Source organism: Mobula hypostoma, chromosome 3, assembly GCF_963921235.1.
Source record: "Mobula hypostoma chromosome 3, sMobHyp1.1, whole genome shotgun sequence".
Taxonomy (NCBI): domain Eukaryota; kingdom Metazoa; phylum Chordata; class Chondrichthyes; order Myliobatiformes; family Myliobatidae; genus Mobula; species Mobula hypostoma.
This window is the reverse complement of record NC_086099.1, coordinates 214,883,956-214,903,075: the sequence shown is the minus strand read 5'-3', so window position 1 is coordinate 214,903,075 and position 19,120 is coordinate 214,883,956. Positions and strand designations below refer to the sequence as shown.

Below are 19,120 nucleotides of genomic sequence, written 5' to 3'. Positions count from 1 at the left end.
AGCAACCTCATGTGAGGCACCTTATCAAATGCCTTCTGAAAAATTAACTAAATAACATCCAGTGCCTCTCCTTTGTCCACCCTGCTTGTTACTTCCTTGAAGAACTCTAGCAGATTTGTCAGGCAAGATTTCCCTTCACAGAAACCATCCTGACTTTGACTTATTTTATCATTAGTCAAGTCCAGCCACAAATTCTCAATTGGATTGAGGTCTGGACTCTTAATTGGCCACTCCAGGATATTTGTTGTTTTTAAGCCATTCCTGTATAGCTTGGGGTTATTATCTTGCTGAATAACAAATCTTCCCCCAAGTCGCAGTTCTCTTGCAAACTGCATCAGGATTTCCCTGCATTTTGCTGCATTCATTTTACCCTCTACCTTCAGAAGCCTTCCAGGGCCTACTGCAGTAAAGCACCTCTTCAGCATGATATAGCCACCACCATGCTTCACGGTAGGGATGGTATGTTTTTGATGATGTGCAGTGTTTGGCTTATGCCAAACATAGCAGTTAGTCTGATGACCAAAGAGCTCAAAATTTTGGTTTCATCAGACCATAGAACCTTCTTCCAGCTGACTTCAGAGCCTTCTGGCAAACTCTAGCCAAGATTTCATGTGTGTTTTTTCAACAGTGGATTTCTCTTTACCACTCTCCCATAAAGCTGCTACTGGTGAAGCACCTGGGCAACAGTTAATGTCTCCCCCATCTCAGCCACTGAAGCTTGTAACTCCTCCAGAGTTGTCATAGGTCTCTTGATGGCCTCCCTCACTAGTCCCTTTCTTGCACGGTCACTCAGCTTTTGAGGACGGCCTGCTCTAGGAATAATTACAGCTGTGCCATATTCTTTTCATTGCTTGATGGTTGACTTAACTGCACTCCAAGGGATATTCAGTAACTTGGAAATTTTCTTGCATTCATATCTTGACTTGTGCTTTTCAATAACCTTTTCATGGAGTTGCTTGGAGTGCTCTTTTGTCTTCATGATGTAGTTTTTGCCAGGATACTGACTTACGGGCAGTTGGACTTTTCAGAAACAGCCTCAGAATACAAGGACATTCCTTTAGAACAGAGATGAGGAGATGATGTGGTGAATCTGTGGCATTCATTGCCACAGAAGGCCAGGTCACTGAGTATATCTAAAACAGAGGTTGATAGGTTCTTGTTTAGTCAGGATGTCAAAATTTACAGGAAAAAGGCAGCAGAATGGTGTTAACAACAGGAATTCTGCAGATGCTGGAAATTCAAGCAACACACATTAAAGCTGCTGGTGAACGCAGCAGGCCAGGCAGAATGGTGTTGACAGGGACAATAAAACAGCAATGATGGAATGGTGGAACAGTCTTGATGGGCTGAATGGTCTAATTCTGCTCCTATTTTTTATGGTTTACTGGCATAGACCAGTTGGGCTGAAGAGGCTGTTTCAATGCACTATGACTCTAAGCTTTGTCTTAATGAATTTCAATTACAGAAATTGCATAAGGGTGAACCTTTGATTCCTTCTTAAATGTGCAAGAGCAAATTAAAAAGTTAAACTCTGAGCCTTAAACCAATAAATGCAGATTAGAGCTAATGACTATAGTAAAAGTGTGGTAGAGTGACCTTAAACCAATAAATGCAGATTAGAGCTAATGACTATAGTAAAAGTGTGGTAGAGTGACCTTACTTAAAAAGCAATCCAATCATGCATTATAATCAAATCCCAGCTTGGCTCCATTTTCACAATTCTCACCAGCAAGTCAGAAGGTAATGAATTCAGACCTGTTCCAAAGACCCAAGCATATAATCTTGGTGGCAAATGGATTATTAGAGATGCTGCCATTTAATCACCTTTCAAAACAAAAGTATTCATCTCTGGGATTTGAGAGCTCTGGTAAGGAATATATAATTTTCTTGAGAAGGTTGGGGTGGCATTGAGCTGAATGCAGTTCAAAGCTGAGCTTGAACCACTGCAGTTCTTCTGGCAAAAAGTCACCCCACTGCGGAATTGAGTGGGAAGCTCGAAAATTTAAACATAGCATTGATGCAAGAACATCCGTTGGGTCAGACAACCAGAGACTTCTATGCACTTATTCAAAGCAATGACCATAATTATCTTTGAACAGCATCAGGAAAATAAAATAACTCTACACAGGGGTTCCCAACCTGGGTCCACAGACTCCTCAATTAATGGCAGGGGTCCATGGCATAAAAAAGTTTGGGAAGCCATGCTCTACAAGTATCCTGGAACTACAACATTTATTTCACTTATATATCAAACATGTCCTGGGAATGCAGAATTGTTTTTTTAATATATTTTGTTATTATCAGTTTTTTGTATGCTTCATCTGTCCCAGGCCTCAATTCCTCTTCTGTACCAGTTCCCTATAACCCTCAATTCCCCACAACTTTCAAAGGTTTTTCCCTACCTTTAACAAACCTCCTTCAAGGTGTGAAAGGTTATGGGGAGAATGGGGTTGAGAGGGACAATAAAACAGCCACATGAAATGGTGGTGCAGACTCAATGGGCCAAATAATCTAATTCTTTTCCCAGGTCTTATGGTCTAATGGTCAACTGCTGCTTCTATTTGTTGCAGAAGAGGTATTCCGGAAGAGGATAGCACCAGCAAGCAACAGGGCCAAGTGCAACATCCTCCCAACAGTTCACAAAACTACTTTCACTTGTTTCGAATGTGGTTCTGCTAGTGTTGAAGTCTGTGGTCTACATTTTGGTGGTGTGTTTTCCGGCAGATTGAACAATTTGGTGATTTGCTGTCTCTGAGAGGGCACCAAGAGGCTTCAAGCAAAGTGTGCAGCCTCGAGACAGGGCCAGAGCCCATGATCGATTCCATTTCTCACCAAATCCACCAATTAAAGCACCAAGGAAGATTAATAAGTGTGGAAGGCATCTCCCAGCCTTTTGCTTGTTGCTGCCGGAGGAAGGTTGCCTGCATGTAACGGTCTCTCTCTCACTTTCTCCTGTTAGGCATCTCAACATTAGTGCCTCCATGTCTCTTGCAGGGTCACTGTGTTCAGTCCCTATAAACTCTCCACAAACCCAACAACTTTGTTCAAGGTCACCTCTCCTCAACTTATCCACCTCATAATCTTTTCCACTTTTCAACCATAGTGTGCCTCTCCTTCATGCTCACACTATGATGGATTTGAAATCTCTTTCCTTCTGAGACTTGCTGTGGTATGCATGTGAGATGAGTTTGAGTGAGTTCTATCCATGGACCTGGTCTGGGTCTATAGATCATGGAGTACAACATCACTACAATCAGAATTGCAAACAAGAGGCCATTTTATTTATTCTACTTTTTGTTCACTTGGTTATGGGACGTGAACATCATCAGCAAGGGTTGAACCTGTTGTCCGGCGTTAATCATCCCCTGAACTCTGTTATTTGGTAGGCTACTGTAGAGGACAATGAACAGTCAGGGATGTTGATGAATCTGAAACCACAATAATGTCTGACCAGGACATCTGTTTCTTTTTAAGTTCAATCAGATAGTAGGATATTTGACAGCAAATGCATCTCCAATTGAGGCAGTTATCAGTCAACTCCGTTGGTAGTCTTATAAGTCTCAGACAAAGCAAGGTGGCATGTTTACAGAGATGAGTGAGGAGACCAGGGTGGGTGGGAAGAGGTGGAGCTAGAAGAGAAGCAGGAAGACCTAACAGCATTGGAGGTCTTGGTCTAGATACGGCCAGAGCCAGAGTGGTACAATCTTCCAGTGCTGACAAAGGGCCTCGACCTGAGACGTCGACTGTCCATTTCCCTCTGGAGATGCTGCCTGTCCTGCTGAGTTCCTCCACATTTTTTGTATGTTTACAGTGATGCTTACTTCATTGAAACATTTTTGACACAAGCTTCTAGAGTATGAAAACAAGGATGTAATGCTGAGGCTTTATAAGGCATTGGCCAGGCCTCACCTGGAGTATTGTGAGCAGTTTTGGGCACCATATCTAAGAAAGGATGTGCTGATATTGGAGAAGGTTCAAAGGAGGTTCATGAAAATGATTCCGGAATTGAAAGGTGTATCATATGATGGCCCTGGGACTGTACTTGCAGAATTTAGAAGACTGGGGTGGGGGCAGGGGGGATCTCATTAACATCTATTGAATATTGAAAGTCCTAGATAGAGTGGATGTGGAGAGGATATTTCCTACAGTGGAGGAGTTGAGGACAAAAGGCACAAACTCAGAATAGAGGAATGTCCATTTAGAATGAAGAAGAAATTTCCTCAGCCAGATGGTGGTGAATTTGTGGTATTTGTTGCCACAGGTAGCTGTGAAGGCTAAGTTATTGAGTGTATTTAAAGTGGAGGTTGACAGACTCTTGCCGGGCCAAATGGCCTAATTCTGCTCCAATGTCTTACGGTCTTTTTAATTCAGATAGAATTAATCCTTCAGATGGCATGGTGGATTTCAACTTTATGTCCAGAGGCCTGGACTGTTGACCTAGAAACATCGTCCCAGTAACTAAACGATTACAAATCCATAGGCCTATATGCTCCCCAGATCACTCTTTATCCCCCTTTACCTACTATAGCTTTTGATTCTTGTCTCACTCATATATTTTCACATTGTACGTCAAGGAGGATTTCTTCCAAAATTCTCTGCTGTATCTACTATTGAGTCTCTGAAATTCATGACTGTGAGCTAATGGACTCCAAAGTAGAAACGTTTTTTCCTGTGTGTATCATCAGACAGCAGTCTCGGTTTTGTGTGTGTGGTTGCACACACTTGTGGCAAGTAAACCAAATAAAAGAACAAAATGATGAGTAAACATAAATAAAATGGTACCTTATTTGAGGAAAACAGTGGAAAAGAATATTTCTTTGAATTTCTCCATAAAGTTTATTTGTAAAATACTTTGGTTAGCGTTTGATATCAACTGCCTCCAAGTTTTGGGCCTGGTCAAAAAATTGCTCTCTTATCCATCAGCAAAATGACTCAAGGATTTTGTCTTTCTCACTTCACTTTGGACACTGGAACATCAAGGTGAGGGCAGAAGTTTGGAGAAGGTTTGGGTGTTCCAGCACTCTGCAGTCTCCGAGAGGATTCCGGGAGGCAGAGGCAATGTGCGCGAACGTCACAGTGCGCAGGCTGCAAGCTGATGTTTGGCTCCAGTTTACTGATTTAAGCTTCCATTGTTTGCCAATTAAAGCGATGAGGGAGACTGAAGCATAGAAGCAAATGCAGAGGGTTAGTGCCAGCTGCTTGCCTTTTGATTGGCTGCTCTGTACCGGAGAGGGGAGAGCCTGACATTACACCCGGAGAGTGTTGCTCAGTTTTTTTCTGCATTTTGGATGTGGACTTGGACTATACACTCTTTTATTCAGTCTTAGAGTTGTTATATTCTGTGTTTTTCCAACCGATCTTCTCAGCTTTTTTTTGTTCGGGGAGCAGTATTTGGGGGCAATGTGCCTGATCCGTTTTGTTCATTTTTTTGTATAGGAGGAGGGATTTGGGGGTCGATGTACCAGATCCGTTTTGCTTGGTTTTTGTGCAGGAGGAGGGATTTGGGGGTTGATATGCCTGTTCTGTTTTTTTTCTCGTGGAGAGGTGGGATTTAGGGTTTAATGATGGTGCTGCCTTTCTTTTCTTTCTTGCTTTCATGGCTACCTGGAGAATTTAAGAGTTTCAGAGTCGTTTACTTTGACAATAAATGAACCTTTGACTTATGCACTCTCCCTCTTCAGTCCTTTACCTCTTTCACCTATCACCTCTAAGTGTCTAACTTCATGCCCCCTCCCCCCACCATCCACCTTTCCCCTCACCTGGTCTCACCTATCACCTGCCAGCTTGTACTCTTTTGCCTCCCCCAACCTTCTTATTCTGGCTTCTTCACCCTTCCTTTCCAGTCCTGATGAAGGGTCTCGGCCCAAAACTTTGGACTGCTTAGTCCTCTCCATAGATGCTCCCTGCCTTGCCGAGTTCCTCCAGAATTCTGTGTGTGTTGTTTTGGACTTCTCTGGCTTTTTATCATTACTCTTTCCTTTCCTCTTGAGCATGTACATACAGTGGCATGCAAAAGTTTGGGCACCCCTGGTCAAAATTTCTGTTACTGTGAATGGTTAAGTGAGTAGAAGATGAACTGATCTCCAAAAGGCATAAAGTTAAAGATGAAACATTCTTTTCAACATTTTGTTTTGTACAATTTTAGAGTGAAAAAAAGGAAAGGAGCACCATGCAGAAGTTTGGGCACCCCCAGAGATTTGAGCTCTCAGATAACTTTTACCAAGGTCTCAGACCTTAATTAGCTTGTTAGAGCTATGACTTGTTCACAGTCATCGTTAGGAAAGGCTGGGAGACGCAAATTTCAAAGCTTTAAAAATACCCTGACTCCTTAAACCTTGTCCCAACAATCAGCAGCTATGGGCTCCTCTAAGCAGCTGCCTAGCACTCTGAAAATTAAAATAAATGATGCCCACAAAGCAGGAGAAGGTTATAAGAAGATAGCAAAGCGTTTTCAGGTAGCCGTTTCCTCAATTCGTAATGTAATTAAGAAATGGCAGTTAACAGGAACAGTGGAGGTCAAATTGAGGACTGGAAGACAAAGAAAACTTTCCAAGAGAACCGCTCGTAGGATTGCTAGAAAGGCAAATCAAAACCCCTGTTTGACTGCAAAAGACCTTCATTGGTGGAGGCAGATACACTAGTGAAATTTAAGAGACTACTAGACAGGTATATGGAGGAATTTAAGGTGGGGGAGGTATATGGGAGGCAGGGTTTAAGGGTCGGCACAACATTGTGGGCCAAAGGATCTGTACTGTGCTGCACTATTCTATGTTCTATGTCTATAAGATTTAGCAGACTCTGGAGTGCTAGTGCACTGTTCTACTGTGTAGCGACACGTGCACAAATATGACCTTCATGGAAGAGTCATCAGAAGAAAACCTTTCCTGAATCCTCACCACAAAATCCAGTGTCAGAAGTTTGCAAAGAAACATCTAAACAAGCCTGGTGCATTTTGGAAACAGGTCCTGTGGACTGGTGAAGTTAAAATTGAACTTTTTGGCCGCAATGAGCAAAGGTATGTTTGGAGAAAAAAGGGTGCAGAATTTCATGAAAAGAACACCTCTCCAACTGTTAAGCACGGGGGTAAATCAATCATGCTTTGAGCTTGTGTTGCACCCAGTGGCACGGGGAACATTTCACTGGTAGAGGGAAGAATGAATTCAATTAAATACCAGCAAATTCTGGAGGCAAACATCACACCGTCTGTAAAAAAAGCTGAAGATGAAAAGAGGATGGCTTCTTTAACAGGATTAATGATCCTAAACACACCTCAACATCCACAATGGACCACCTCAAGAGGTGCAAGCTGAAGGTTTTGCCATGGCCCTCATAGTCCCCCGACCTAAACATCATCGAAAATCTGTGGATAGACCTCAAAAGAGCAGTGCATGCAAGACGGCCCAAGAATCTCACAGAACTAGAAGCCTTCTGCAAGGAAGAATGGGCGAAAATCCCCCAAACTCTTAGCTGGCTACAGAAAGCGCTTACAAGTTGTAATACTTGCCAAAGGGGGTGTTACTAAGTACTGACCATGCAGGGTGCCCAAACTTTTGCTTCAGGACCTTTTCCTTTTTTGTTATTTTGAAACTGTAAAAGATGGAAATAAAAAAGTTTTCTTGCTTAAAATATTAAAGAAATGTGTCATCTTTAACTTTATGCCTTTTGGAAATCAGGTCATCTTTTACTCGCTTAGCTATTCACAGTAACAGAAATTTTGACCAAAGGTGCCCAAACTTTTGCATGCCACTGTACATCAGTAAATTTGAGTAACATTGTAAATAGATTGTTTGATTAAGCATTCTTTGTTGTGTACATAATTCATTTCCGGTAATATGTGAAAGTAGACAAATGGCATATATCATTACCCCACCACGTCATAAGTAAGTGCCTCACTGAAAGTAAAAACAAAACGAAGACACATTCTCCTGGTTTCCATGATTTTCTTTCAATTAGTTTTATATTTTGGAGTTACAAAAAATGACATTTGCCTTAACAGATTAATGAGGCACAGAAAGATAGATTCTGATTCTCCAAGGTCACCCCTCAGCCTCCTTCATTTCAAGGATAACAGTCCCCAGCCTGTCCACTCTCTCCCGATAACTCAAGCCCTCCAGTCCATTCCTCAGTCATCTAGTATTTCAGCTGGTCTTGGCAAGCTCGTCTTTCATGAAAAAAATTGTCTAACTAATGGGAAAATGATACAAAATGACACACTCGCATAGCGGTTTTGTTACTCGATAGTATGTAGAAGTCTGGACTATTGATATGGAGAGAGCACAAATCCCATCAAAAGAGCTAGAGATTTTAAATTCAATTAATAAATAATAATGGAAAAGCTCACATTTTTGCTAACATCCATTAAGCCACTAAAAATTAAAATTGATCTGCGTTATTAGTGACCTTCAGGAAAGGAAATTGACCACCCTTACTCCTTCTTCCCTTTAACTTTTGCCCTATTTCTCAATTTGACCTTAGATCCACAGCAATGAGGTGAACCATGAGTTCAAAGTAAATTTATTATCAGTATACTTATAGGTCACCATATACTACCTTGAGATTCATTTTCTTGCAAGCATTTACAGTAGAATGTAGAAATAGAATAGAATCAATATACACCTAAGTTTGACAAACAACCAATGTGCAAAAGAAGACAAACGCTGCAAATAAAAATAAATAAATAATACTGAGAACATGAGTTGTAAGGTCACTAATCTTATCCAATTACTCAAGCAAGTCACTTTGTAATGCTGACAAGCCGTGAATAGAAATAAGGCAGAGGCTGACAGACTGGAAAACCTTCCTCTGTGCTGTAATGCTGCCATGATTCAGGACCACAGAGTGTTCCAGAACATATTGCACTTAATGAATTACGCTTGTTGCGCAGTCAAAGATGAACGGGTATAGTTAGTTGTTGATCAGTACCAGTGCCCCAAGGAAACAGCTGGATTGTTACAGCAGAATCAGTCTGGTCTGTGTGCAAATCCTGTCCTCCTTCACATCAACAGATTTGTACAGGAAACTGAGGTCTGGGCTGCTGTTACTAGCTGGTGATGTGGTTTAAAAGTGGATGATTGTCATTATACCAGCAGCCTCATTCCTCTTCTTCACACTGTCTGAATGCACACCCCCCATCCAATTTCTGCACAGTCCATGAACTCCATGAAAACTACACCATTATTTTGCACTCTTTTTGCACAACTTACGTTTTTATATATTTCATATTGTAATTTATAGTAATTGCTTTATGCATAGTACTGTACTGCTGCCACAAAACAACACACTTCATGACGTTATAAACCTGATAATAATCTTATTTCTGACTCAAGTGATAACCTGATTCTGATTCACTGTAGACACCATGCCCTAGTCTAACACTGAGCCACTGCTGCGGGTCAATCCTTCTGCTCCACCATTGAGAGTCACTCCTAGGGAATTCACTCTAGGGCTCCATCAATTATCCCCACATCCTTCCTTTAAAAATATTCCAAAATGACCCTTTCCCATCTCTATATCTAAAGTTTGCCTATCCTAACTTTACTTTCTCTCTACTCAAGGTCCACACATGGTCAAGAGGTACAGTTGTTGTTCAGACTGGGGAATGGAGAAGAAATGTGATCGAAGTGACTTTGACCGTGGCATGATTGTTGATTGCATCACTGGCTGGTATGGAAGGACACGGCACAGGATCAGAAAAAAACTGCAGAAAGTTGTAAACTCAGCCAGCTCCATTTTGGGCACTAGCCTCCCCAGCATTGAGGACACCTTCAAAAGATGAGGACACATTATTAAGGACCTGTCATTAAGGACCCCCATCACCCAGGACATGCCCTCTTCTCATTGCTACCATCAAGGAGGAGGTACAGGAGCCTGAAGACACACACTCAATGTTTCAGGACCAAGGTGCACAACACAGTAGATATAACTCACACACTATACACAAGAGTAATGCTACCACAAATAAATTATATAGCAAATAGCAAGTTAATTCCAGAAGATTATATTGCTATTTAATTGTTTGCAATTACTTTCATTAAATGAAGTTTACAAAGACGCCTTAGTCAGGCAGGAGTCTTGCAACAAGCTACAATTCTTTGTTCAAATAGTGTAACAACGAGATTGCTGCAATTTGTCTATGTCTACAATAGGTCTATAGAGCATGCAAGCTAATTGGTTTTCCACTGGCTTCGGATCACCTGAGCAATAGCAATGCCTATGTCAGGCTGCTGTTTATTGATTACAGTTTAGCATCCCAATACAATCATGCCCTCAGTTCTAATCAACAAGCTCCAAAGTCTGGGCCTTTGTACCTCCCTCAGCAACTGGATTCTTGATTTCCTCACCAGGAGACCACAATCAGAGCAGATCAGAAATAACATCTCATCCTCTCTGACAATCAACAGTGGAAAGAGTGAGCAGTTTCAGGTTCCTGGGTGTCAACATCTTTAAAGGCCTATTCTGAGTCCAACATATCGATGCAATTGCAAAGAAGGCACAACAGCAGCTATATTTCATTGGGATTTTAAGGAGACTTGGTATGTCACCAAACCTCTCACCAATTCCTATAGATGTACCGTGGACAGCATTCTAACTGGTTGCATCTCTGTCTGAGGGGCCACTACGAAGGATCGGAAAATGCTGCAGAAAGTTGTGAACTTTGCCAGCTTCATCATAGGCACTAGCTTCCCGAGTATTGAGGACACCTTCAAAAGGCAATGGCCTCAAAAAGGTGCTATCCTTCAATAAGGACCACCATCACCCAGGACATGCTCTTTTCTCATTGCTGCTATCAAAGAGGAGGTGCAAGTGCACAAAGACACATACTGAACTTTTCAGGAACATATTCTTCCCCTCTGCCTTCAGATTTCTGAATGGACAATGAACCCATGTACACTACCTCACTTTTATTTTGCACTCTTTTTTCACTACTTACTTAATTTAAATGTTATATATTTCTTAGCGTAATTCATAGGTTTTTATTATAATGTATTGCAATGTACTGCTGCCACAAAACAACAAACTTCACAACATATGCCAGTGATATTAAACCTGAGCAACACACACAAAATGCTGGTGGAACGCAGCAGGCCAGGCAGCATTTATAGGAAGAAGTACAGTCGACGTTTCGGGCCGAGTCCTGATGAAGGGTCTCAGCCCAAAACGTCGACTGTACTTCTTCTTATAGATGCTGCCTGGCCTGCTGCGTTCCACCAGCGTTTTGTGTGTGTTCCTTGAATTTCCAGCATCTGCAAATTTCCTCATGTTTGCAATATTAAACCTGATCTAATTTAAAACTATTTTAATGTTCCTCTCTGTGCCTTGTGGTGTAACGGGTGGCAACCTTGCAGTTTCTTTAGCAACGTTGTCTGTTTTTTAACTTAAAACCAGGATAAAATTTTTTACACGCACCTAAATCATTGCTATGAGAAGGGGTCTAAATCTCTACTTTTGCCTCCAACACTATTCAATGAAACTCCTTTATAACCTGAGGAACAACTTCTCATCTTCCAACTAACCATGTTAAGAGTCTTCAGGATTCAACAAGTTCAACAGTTTCAGATAACCAGCCCTTCCAGTTCATATTACAGTTTCGTTGTTAGAACTTAGATCCACAGGAATGAGGTTAGCCATGAAGGTTAAGCCAAATAAACAATATGCGATACTCACAAGGCGTAAATGAAAATAAAAGAGTTTTCTCAGACAGGTTGACGGTTTGGACAGTTATCTGCTGCTGTTGTAATGTTTCTATGATTCAGGACTACAAAACATTCTGGTCTTTGGTAGCTAATAATGTACTTTTGCAGTGTACAAAGTTCAAATTTATTACCAAACTACATCTATGTCACCCTATACAACCCTGAGATTAATTTTCTTGCAGGCATACTCAATAAATCCATACAATAATAATCATAACAGAATCAGTGAAAGACCACACTAATTTGGGTGTCCTACCAGTGCGCAAACGACAACAAACTGTGCAAGTACAAAAAGAATGAAATAATAAATAAACAAACAAACAATTAGCAATCAAGATCAATGGATATGGCAGCTTGCAGGTTAACAAAGCATAACTGATCTTCCCCTCCACTGCTGCCTGACCCGATGGGTATTTACACTATTTACATAAACTACAAAAGAGTACAGCACAGAAACAGGCACTTCTGCCCATCATGACTGTAGTTAGTTTCATGCCAAATGAAACTAATCCCACCTGCTTGTAGGTGATCTATATCTCCTCCATTCCTTTCATGTTTATGTCTCTGTCTACATGTCACTTGAACACCATTATTACGTCTGGTCTTCTTTCTGTTTTATTTCAGATTTCCAGCAGCTGCAACGTTTTCTATCTCACAGTCGCAGCATTTTTTAAAATTAAAGATTAGCTTTATTTGTCACATGTACATCGAAACATACAGTGAAATGTGTTATTTGCATCAATGACCAACACAGTCAGAGGATTGTGCTGGGCGGCCCGCAGGTGTTGCCACGCTTCTGGTGCAAAAACAGTGTCCCCACAACTCACTAACCTGAACCTATACTTCCTTGAACTGTGGGAGGAAACGGGAGCATGCAGAAGAAACCCGCGCAGTGACGGGAAGAAGGTACTAACTCCTTACGGGTTGCAGCAGGAATTGAATCAGGATCTATGGTGCTGTAATAGCATTATGTTAACTACTATGCTGCCCTGAGAGAAGTGTTTTGTTTTCCCTCCTCTGAATTTGTTCATCTGCCTCTATTTATACCTCTTCCAGACAGGTCAGCTACAAGTAACAACTCTTCCCATCCTCTCTCAGCCAGCAATGCTACCATTTGTGTCATTCAGTCTTTCTCAATCTGTGCCCTATCACAGACATTCCTTCCATTCCCCTAACCCCCTCCTTTCTCTGTAATTTAAAATATTCCATTTCTCATTTCTCCCGTTCTGATGAAAGAGCACTAATGCGAAACATTAATGCCATTTCCCTCTCAGTGACCTATTAAGAACTTGCAGCGTTTTTAAAAAAAATTTCAGCAGTCCATAAAATGTTGAGTGAATATCTGTGCTTAAGGACACCTCTTCCATGATTAGGCACAGAGGCACTGGAACACTGGTAATCATACCTTTTGAGAAACATCTTTGTCAGAGGATTCCACATCTCCGTCCAGGAAAGGCATAGCAAATGAACTGAGATCCTAGAAACATAAAAATCACATATAGATATTAATCCACCTAACTTTACACAATATAAAATAATATATAAATCAAATTTGCTAGTTTTACGATTATATTTGAATGCAGAAAAAATCTCAAAAAATAGCAACTTCTGGCAACTATCTTCACAGATGTATCCACAAATATACAATTAATGTTTAGTTTGACCATGTCTATGCTCAAATTAGGAAATTGTAGAAGCAATAAATAAACAAGCTTGTAATATAAACACAAAATAAGAATATTTTATGATGTGTGCATAACGTAATTATTTTTCAAGCACATTAAACACTGATTGGACATAGTTTTGGAAAGTGTATCCCAAACCAGATTTAAGGACCGCTTCAAGCCCACTTGAACGAGTCTCTCACATGCTGGAGTTGAATTCTTGATCTCAATCTCCCTCGCTTGGCTTTTGAAATTTATTCGTTTACCTGCTATGCATTTCCTCTGTAGCTACATTCCTTTTATTTTTTTTACAAGATTATGTATGGTACGACCTGCCGACATGGCATGAAAACGTCTCAGTACATGTGACAATAATCAACCAATCCCACTTGTAAAAGACCGGTTGCCCATTGGTCCACTATTTATTCTCACCAAACCTCCATGGAATGGGCCCAGCTAACACATCTCTGCCTCAGTTTGATTGTTCACTGTGGTTGCTATAGGAGAGGGGCTTACAAATGGTATGCAAGGCATGTCTGGATTAGAGGGTGTGGGGGGCTGACATCGCAGTCAAAACCGATGATGGATTTATTTTCGTCTATTTATTTTATTTTCGTTTGCCTCCCCTCTGTCTTTCAGTCCAGATGAAGGGACTCCGCTGTCCACTCCCTGCCTGGCCCAGAGTTCCTCAGTGGGTCAGGCAGGGAATGGGCAGCTTTTTAAAAATTTTTGTTCCAGAGTCCAGCAGCTGTAGTTTCTTGCGTCTTCTCTTTTATTTCATGTTTACAATAGGGCACAAACTCTCAGTGGAAATGTTGTTACATAATTTACTTCAAGACATTCCTGTTGAGAAGAAAGATGCGTATAGACAATGACAAACAGTGGGCTCACCTCCCGTCACGGCATGGTTTCAGGTTGCCTAGCAACAAACTGAAAATTAAGTCAAGCTTCTTCGGAGTGCGTGTGTCACAGAGCAACAACTATATCTGCCAGAGCACAACAATGAGAAGTGGACAGATGGCAAAAGGGAGACAGTGTCAAGAACATAAAAAACCTCTGCGATGGGAGGTCTATCTAAACTTACTGGAGTATTTGATGAAATTGCTGGCAAAACTCACAATATTAAGCAAAACGCTGACAAATTCTGTTTGAGATCCTGTTAGCTAAAGCTAATGATTCTGCCTGAGTGTTTCTGGCCTCTTTTTGTTTTCATATATCAGCCAATGCAGGTCAGTGAGCTCAGAGGTGAGCGGTGTCAGTAAGAGTAGGAAGGGAACAAATTATAAATGTCAGAGACACGGGATGGAAAAATACCCTTTGGTCAAATAAGTAAAATAAGCCATTAAAGTATTAAAGCATGTAAAGGGGGAGAGGAGTCTTGTCCAAAAGTAACAAGGGGTTGGATGGTAGCAGCAGAAAATGCGGGAGGAACTCAGCAGGACAGGCAGCATCTGGGGAGGGAAATGGACCATCGACATTGCAGGTTGTGCCCTCCATCAGGACTGGAAAGAAAGAGGGGAGATAACCAGTAAAAAAAAGGCTGAGATGAAAAGTGTGGAGCAAGAGCTGGATAGATCCAGGTGAGGAGAGGAAACAACAGTCAGGTGGGGGAGGGGAGAGTGGGAATAAGGTAAGAAGTTGGGAGGTGATTGGTGAAAGTGACAGAGAGCTAAAGAAGCTAGAATCTGATAGGAGAGTGGACCACAGAATAAAGGGAAGGAGACGGGGAATTAGAGGGAGCATTGTGGAAGTGATGGACAGATCAAGAGGCAGGGGATGGGGAAAAAGAAGAAGCGATTGGGTCAGTGGGATATGGGGTGGGGTGGGGGGGGGGGAGGGAATGGTCACCGGAGATTAGGGAAGTCGATGTTCATGCCATGAGGTTGGAGACTACCATCAAGAGCAGGATGATGCTTTCAGCAGCAGGTGAGGTATGACAAGAGCAGCAAATGGCCCCATTACAGAGATGGAGGCTGGAGTTATGGGTGGTGGAAAGGAATCAGCGTTCTGTCCCAAACTGGATTCCAAGGCTGTGAACTATTGGGCTCCAGACAGTGGTGAGAAAAATAAACTGAGCTGGTGGTTAAGGAACAAGGTGCACACCAGGGACCAAAGATGCTCACTTTAGGTAGCGGGGGTGTCTAAGACCAGAGGGCACAGCCTCAGAATACAAGGATATCCCTTTAGAACAGAAATGTGGAAGAACTTGGGTGATGAATCTGGGGAATTCATTGCCACAGATACCTGTGGAGACCAAGTCATTGTGTATATTCAAAGCAGAGGTTGATGGGTTTTTGATTAGCAATGGTGTCAAAGGTTACAATGAGAAGACAGGAGAGTGGAGTTGAGAGGGATAATAAATCAGCCATGATCTGACGGTGGAGAAGACTCGATGGGCCAAATAGCCTAATTCTGCTCCTATGTCTTATGGTTTTAAATACTGGATTCCCACCTAATTAGACTCCTCACTGTAATTGGACTGGTGTCAAGATGAAATCAGATAATCTGATGAACCTATTAATTCAGATCATCACTGCTACTCTCAGATCAGACCCACCAATTTCAACAGTACACACTACACTCAGTGGCCACTTTATTTAGTACACCTACTTATTAATGCAAATATCTAATCAGCCAATCACGTGGCCATAACTCAATACATAAAAGCATGAAGGCATGGTCAAGAGGTTCAGACCAAACATCAGAATGGGGAAGAAATGTGATCTAAGTGACTTTGACCGTGGAATGATTGTCTGCGTCAGACGGGGTGGTTTAAGTATCTTAGAAATTGCTGATCTCCTGGGATTCTCATGCACAACAGTCTCTAGAATTTACAGAGAATGGTGCAAAAAGCAAAAAAAAATCCTGTGAGCAGCAGTTCCGTCGGCCAGATCACCTTGCTCATGAGAAAGGTCAGAGGAGAATTGTCAGAATGGTTCAAGCTGACAGGAAGGTGACAGTAACTCAAACAACCACATGCTACAACACTGGCGTGCAGAAGAGCATCTCTGAACGCACAGCACATCGAACCTTGAAGTGGATGGGCTACAGCAGCAGACGACCCCGAACATACACTCTGTGGCCACTTTATTAGTTTACCGGAGGTAACTAATAAAGTGGCACTGAGTACACACAGTATAATGTAAACAGTGCCTATAATGTACTATCATGCTGTTGAATGGTAAACCACAATGCCTTGTATTGCTTCATCGAATTACTCTGCATTCTTAAAATAAAGGCTCATGTCAAATAAAAGTCAGATTGGAAATGAGAAACACTGGGCTCTTTGGTGGATAATTTCCAACGCTGCATTCTTTATGCTCTTAAGTAAAACTACAAAGTGGGAAGTGTGCTACAGAGAGCAGAATATGAGGGTTGGGTTTAGACAGGTATGCAAATCAAGCTTTAAATTGCACCTTGTAACAATAATAAACCAGTCTGCCAAATCCTGACATGTAGGCATCTCAGAAGTCCTAGTAAAAACAGGTATTATGCAAGCGTTCAAAATTGTACTGGGAGGCAGGTAAGAGATTGGGGCATAATCAGTTATTGGGTTGGGGATGAGCAATAGACATTTCAAGCCCTCAAAAGCCATCAGGGTATTTGCTTTTGTCTAGCTTTCCCAAGGCTTTAGAAAACAAAGCTGCCAGTGTTAAATTCAGTGTAGGGACAAAATAAAAAGCAGACAGGCTTATTAAACCATGCAGTGATTTGCCCAATCTCTGAACCATAGCTTTTGAAGCCAAATTTGACGTGCTTGCATTTCTGACTATTTTCTTTTAATTTTGAAATCCTTACAACTCTCAGTCCTGGAAATAAAAACCATCCAGCCCATAAAATCATAATAAAGGCCATTCAGCCCATCTAGTCCATGCTGAACCATTTAAATTCTCTACTCCCATTGATCTGCACCCAGACCATAGCCCTTCATACCCCTACCACTCATGTATCTATCCAAACTTCTCTTAAAGGTTGAAATCGAGCTTGCGTGCATCATTTGCACTGGTAGTTTGTTCCACACTCTCACAACCATCTATGTGAAGAAGTTTCCCCTCATGTTCCCCTCATACTTCTCATCTTTCACCCTTAACCCATGACCTCTAGTTATAGTCCAACCCAACCTCAGTGGAAAAAACCTGCTTACATTTATCCTATCTATACTCGTCATAATTTTGTATACCTCTATCAAATCTCCTCTCAGAATCAGGCCATTTGGTCCATTGAGTCTGCTCTGCTATTCAATCACGGCTGATCATCGTCTTTCCCCTCCTCAGACCCACTCCCCAGCCTTCTTCCCGTAACCTTTGATGCCATGGCCAATCAAGAACCTATCAATCTCTGTCTTAAATACACTTAACAACCTGGCCTCCACAGCTGCCTGTGGTAACATTCTGTGAACAGCAGTTCCATCAGCTAAATCACCTTGCTAATGAGAAAGGTCAGAGGAGAATAGTCAGAATGGTTCAAGCTGACAGGAAGGTGACAATAACTCAAACAACCACGCGTTACAACACTGGTGTGCAGAAGAGCACATCCGAACGCACAGCACATCGAACCTTGAAGTGGATGTGCTACAGCAGCAGAAGATCCCGAACGTACACTCTGTGGCCACTTTATTAGTTTACAGGTGGTACTCCAAAGAAAATAATTTGTATTTTGAAAATGATAACTTCTCCATCTTAACAGTTCTCAAATAAAGATGAGTTCATGAGGAAGATAAAGAGCTAGTAACATGGTACGATGAAAACAATTTTTCCCTCAATTTCAGCTACACAAAGGAGCTGGGCATTGACTTCAGGAAGGGGCAGGGCGGTGCACATCCTCCTGCCTACATCAACAGTGCTATGGTAGAGGGGGTTGAGAGCTTTAAGTGTACATCACCAACAGCCTGTCCTGATAAAACCATGTAAACCCACAGACAAGAAAGCTCACCAACATCTCTACTTCCTCAAGAGGCTAAAGAAATGGTACATGTCCCAGTCAATCCTTACCAATGCAGCACAGGATGTATCCTATTTGGATGCATCATGGCTTGGTATGGAAACTGCTTTGCCCGTGACCACAAGAAACTGCAGAGAGTTTTGGACACAGCTCTGTACGTTACAGAAACCAACCTCCCCTGTACAGATTCTGCTAATACTTCTTGTTGCCTTGGTGAAACAGCCAACATAATCAAAGACCCTACCCACCCCAGATATTATCTAATCCCCTCCCTCCCATCGGGCATAAGATACAAAGGCACATTCCAACAGGATCAAGGACAGCATCTAGTCCATTATCATAAAGCTCTTGAACGGTTCCCTCTTATGATCATAGACACTTGACCTCACTATCTACCTCAGAATAAAATAATGTCCTTTCAGAACAGAGATGAGGAGGAATGTCTTTAGCCAGAAGGTGTTGAACCTGTGAGACCATTGCCACAGACGGCTGTGGAGGATATGTAATTGGGTATATTTAAAGCAAAGGTTGACAGGTTCTTGATTAGTCGAAGGTAGGTTGCAGGAGAATGGGTGTGAGAAGGAAAATAAATAGGCCATGATGGAATGGTGGAGCAGACTCGATGGGCTGAATGGCCTAATTCTGCTCTTACGTCTTATGGTTCAAAACACATGCAAGGTCTGAGAAGAGTTTAAATTCATTTCAATCCTAAAGCAGTGCTTTATTCAATGTAAGCTTTCATCTCTCCTCACTGTTACCCACCGACATTAGTATATTATTTCTATTCTCTACACTTCATGCCCACGTAAGCCTCAGTAGTCA

General features: G+C 41.8%; 1 protein-coding gene across 5 annotated transcripts in view; it reads right to left on the bottom strand.

The window, feature by feature from the left end:
• Positions 1-19,120, bottom strand: part of LOC134344521 (5'-AMP-activated protein kinase subunit gamma-2-like) — a 512,949-nt gene that overhangs the window by 342,667 nt on the left and 151,162 nt on the right. For 3 of the 5 annotated variants that reach the window (XM_063044464.1, XM_063044463.1, XM_063044462.1), the window contains exons 2-3: positions 13,099-13,170; positions 7,531-7,587 (exon numbers count right to left, since the gene is read on the bottom strand). In XM_063044464.1, coding sequence (XP_062900534.1) covers positions 7,531-7,587; positions 13,099-13,170 — 129 coding nt within the window. The remainder of the gene's footprint in view (positions 1-7,530; positions 7,588-13,098; positions 13,171-19,120) is intronic. The other 2 variants (XM_063044467.1, XM_063044466.1) reach the window with 1 other exon arrangement.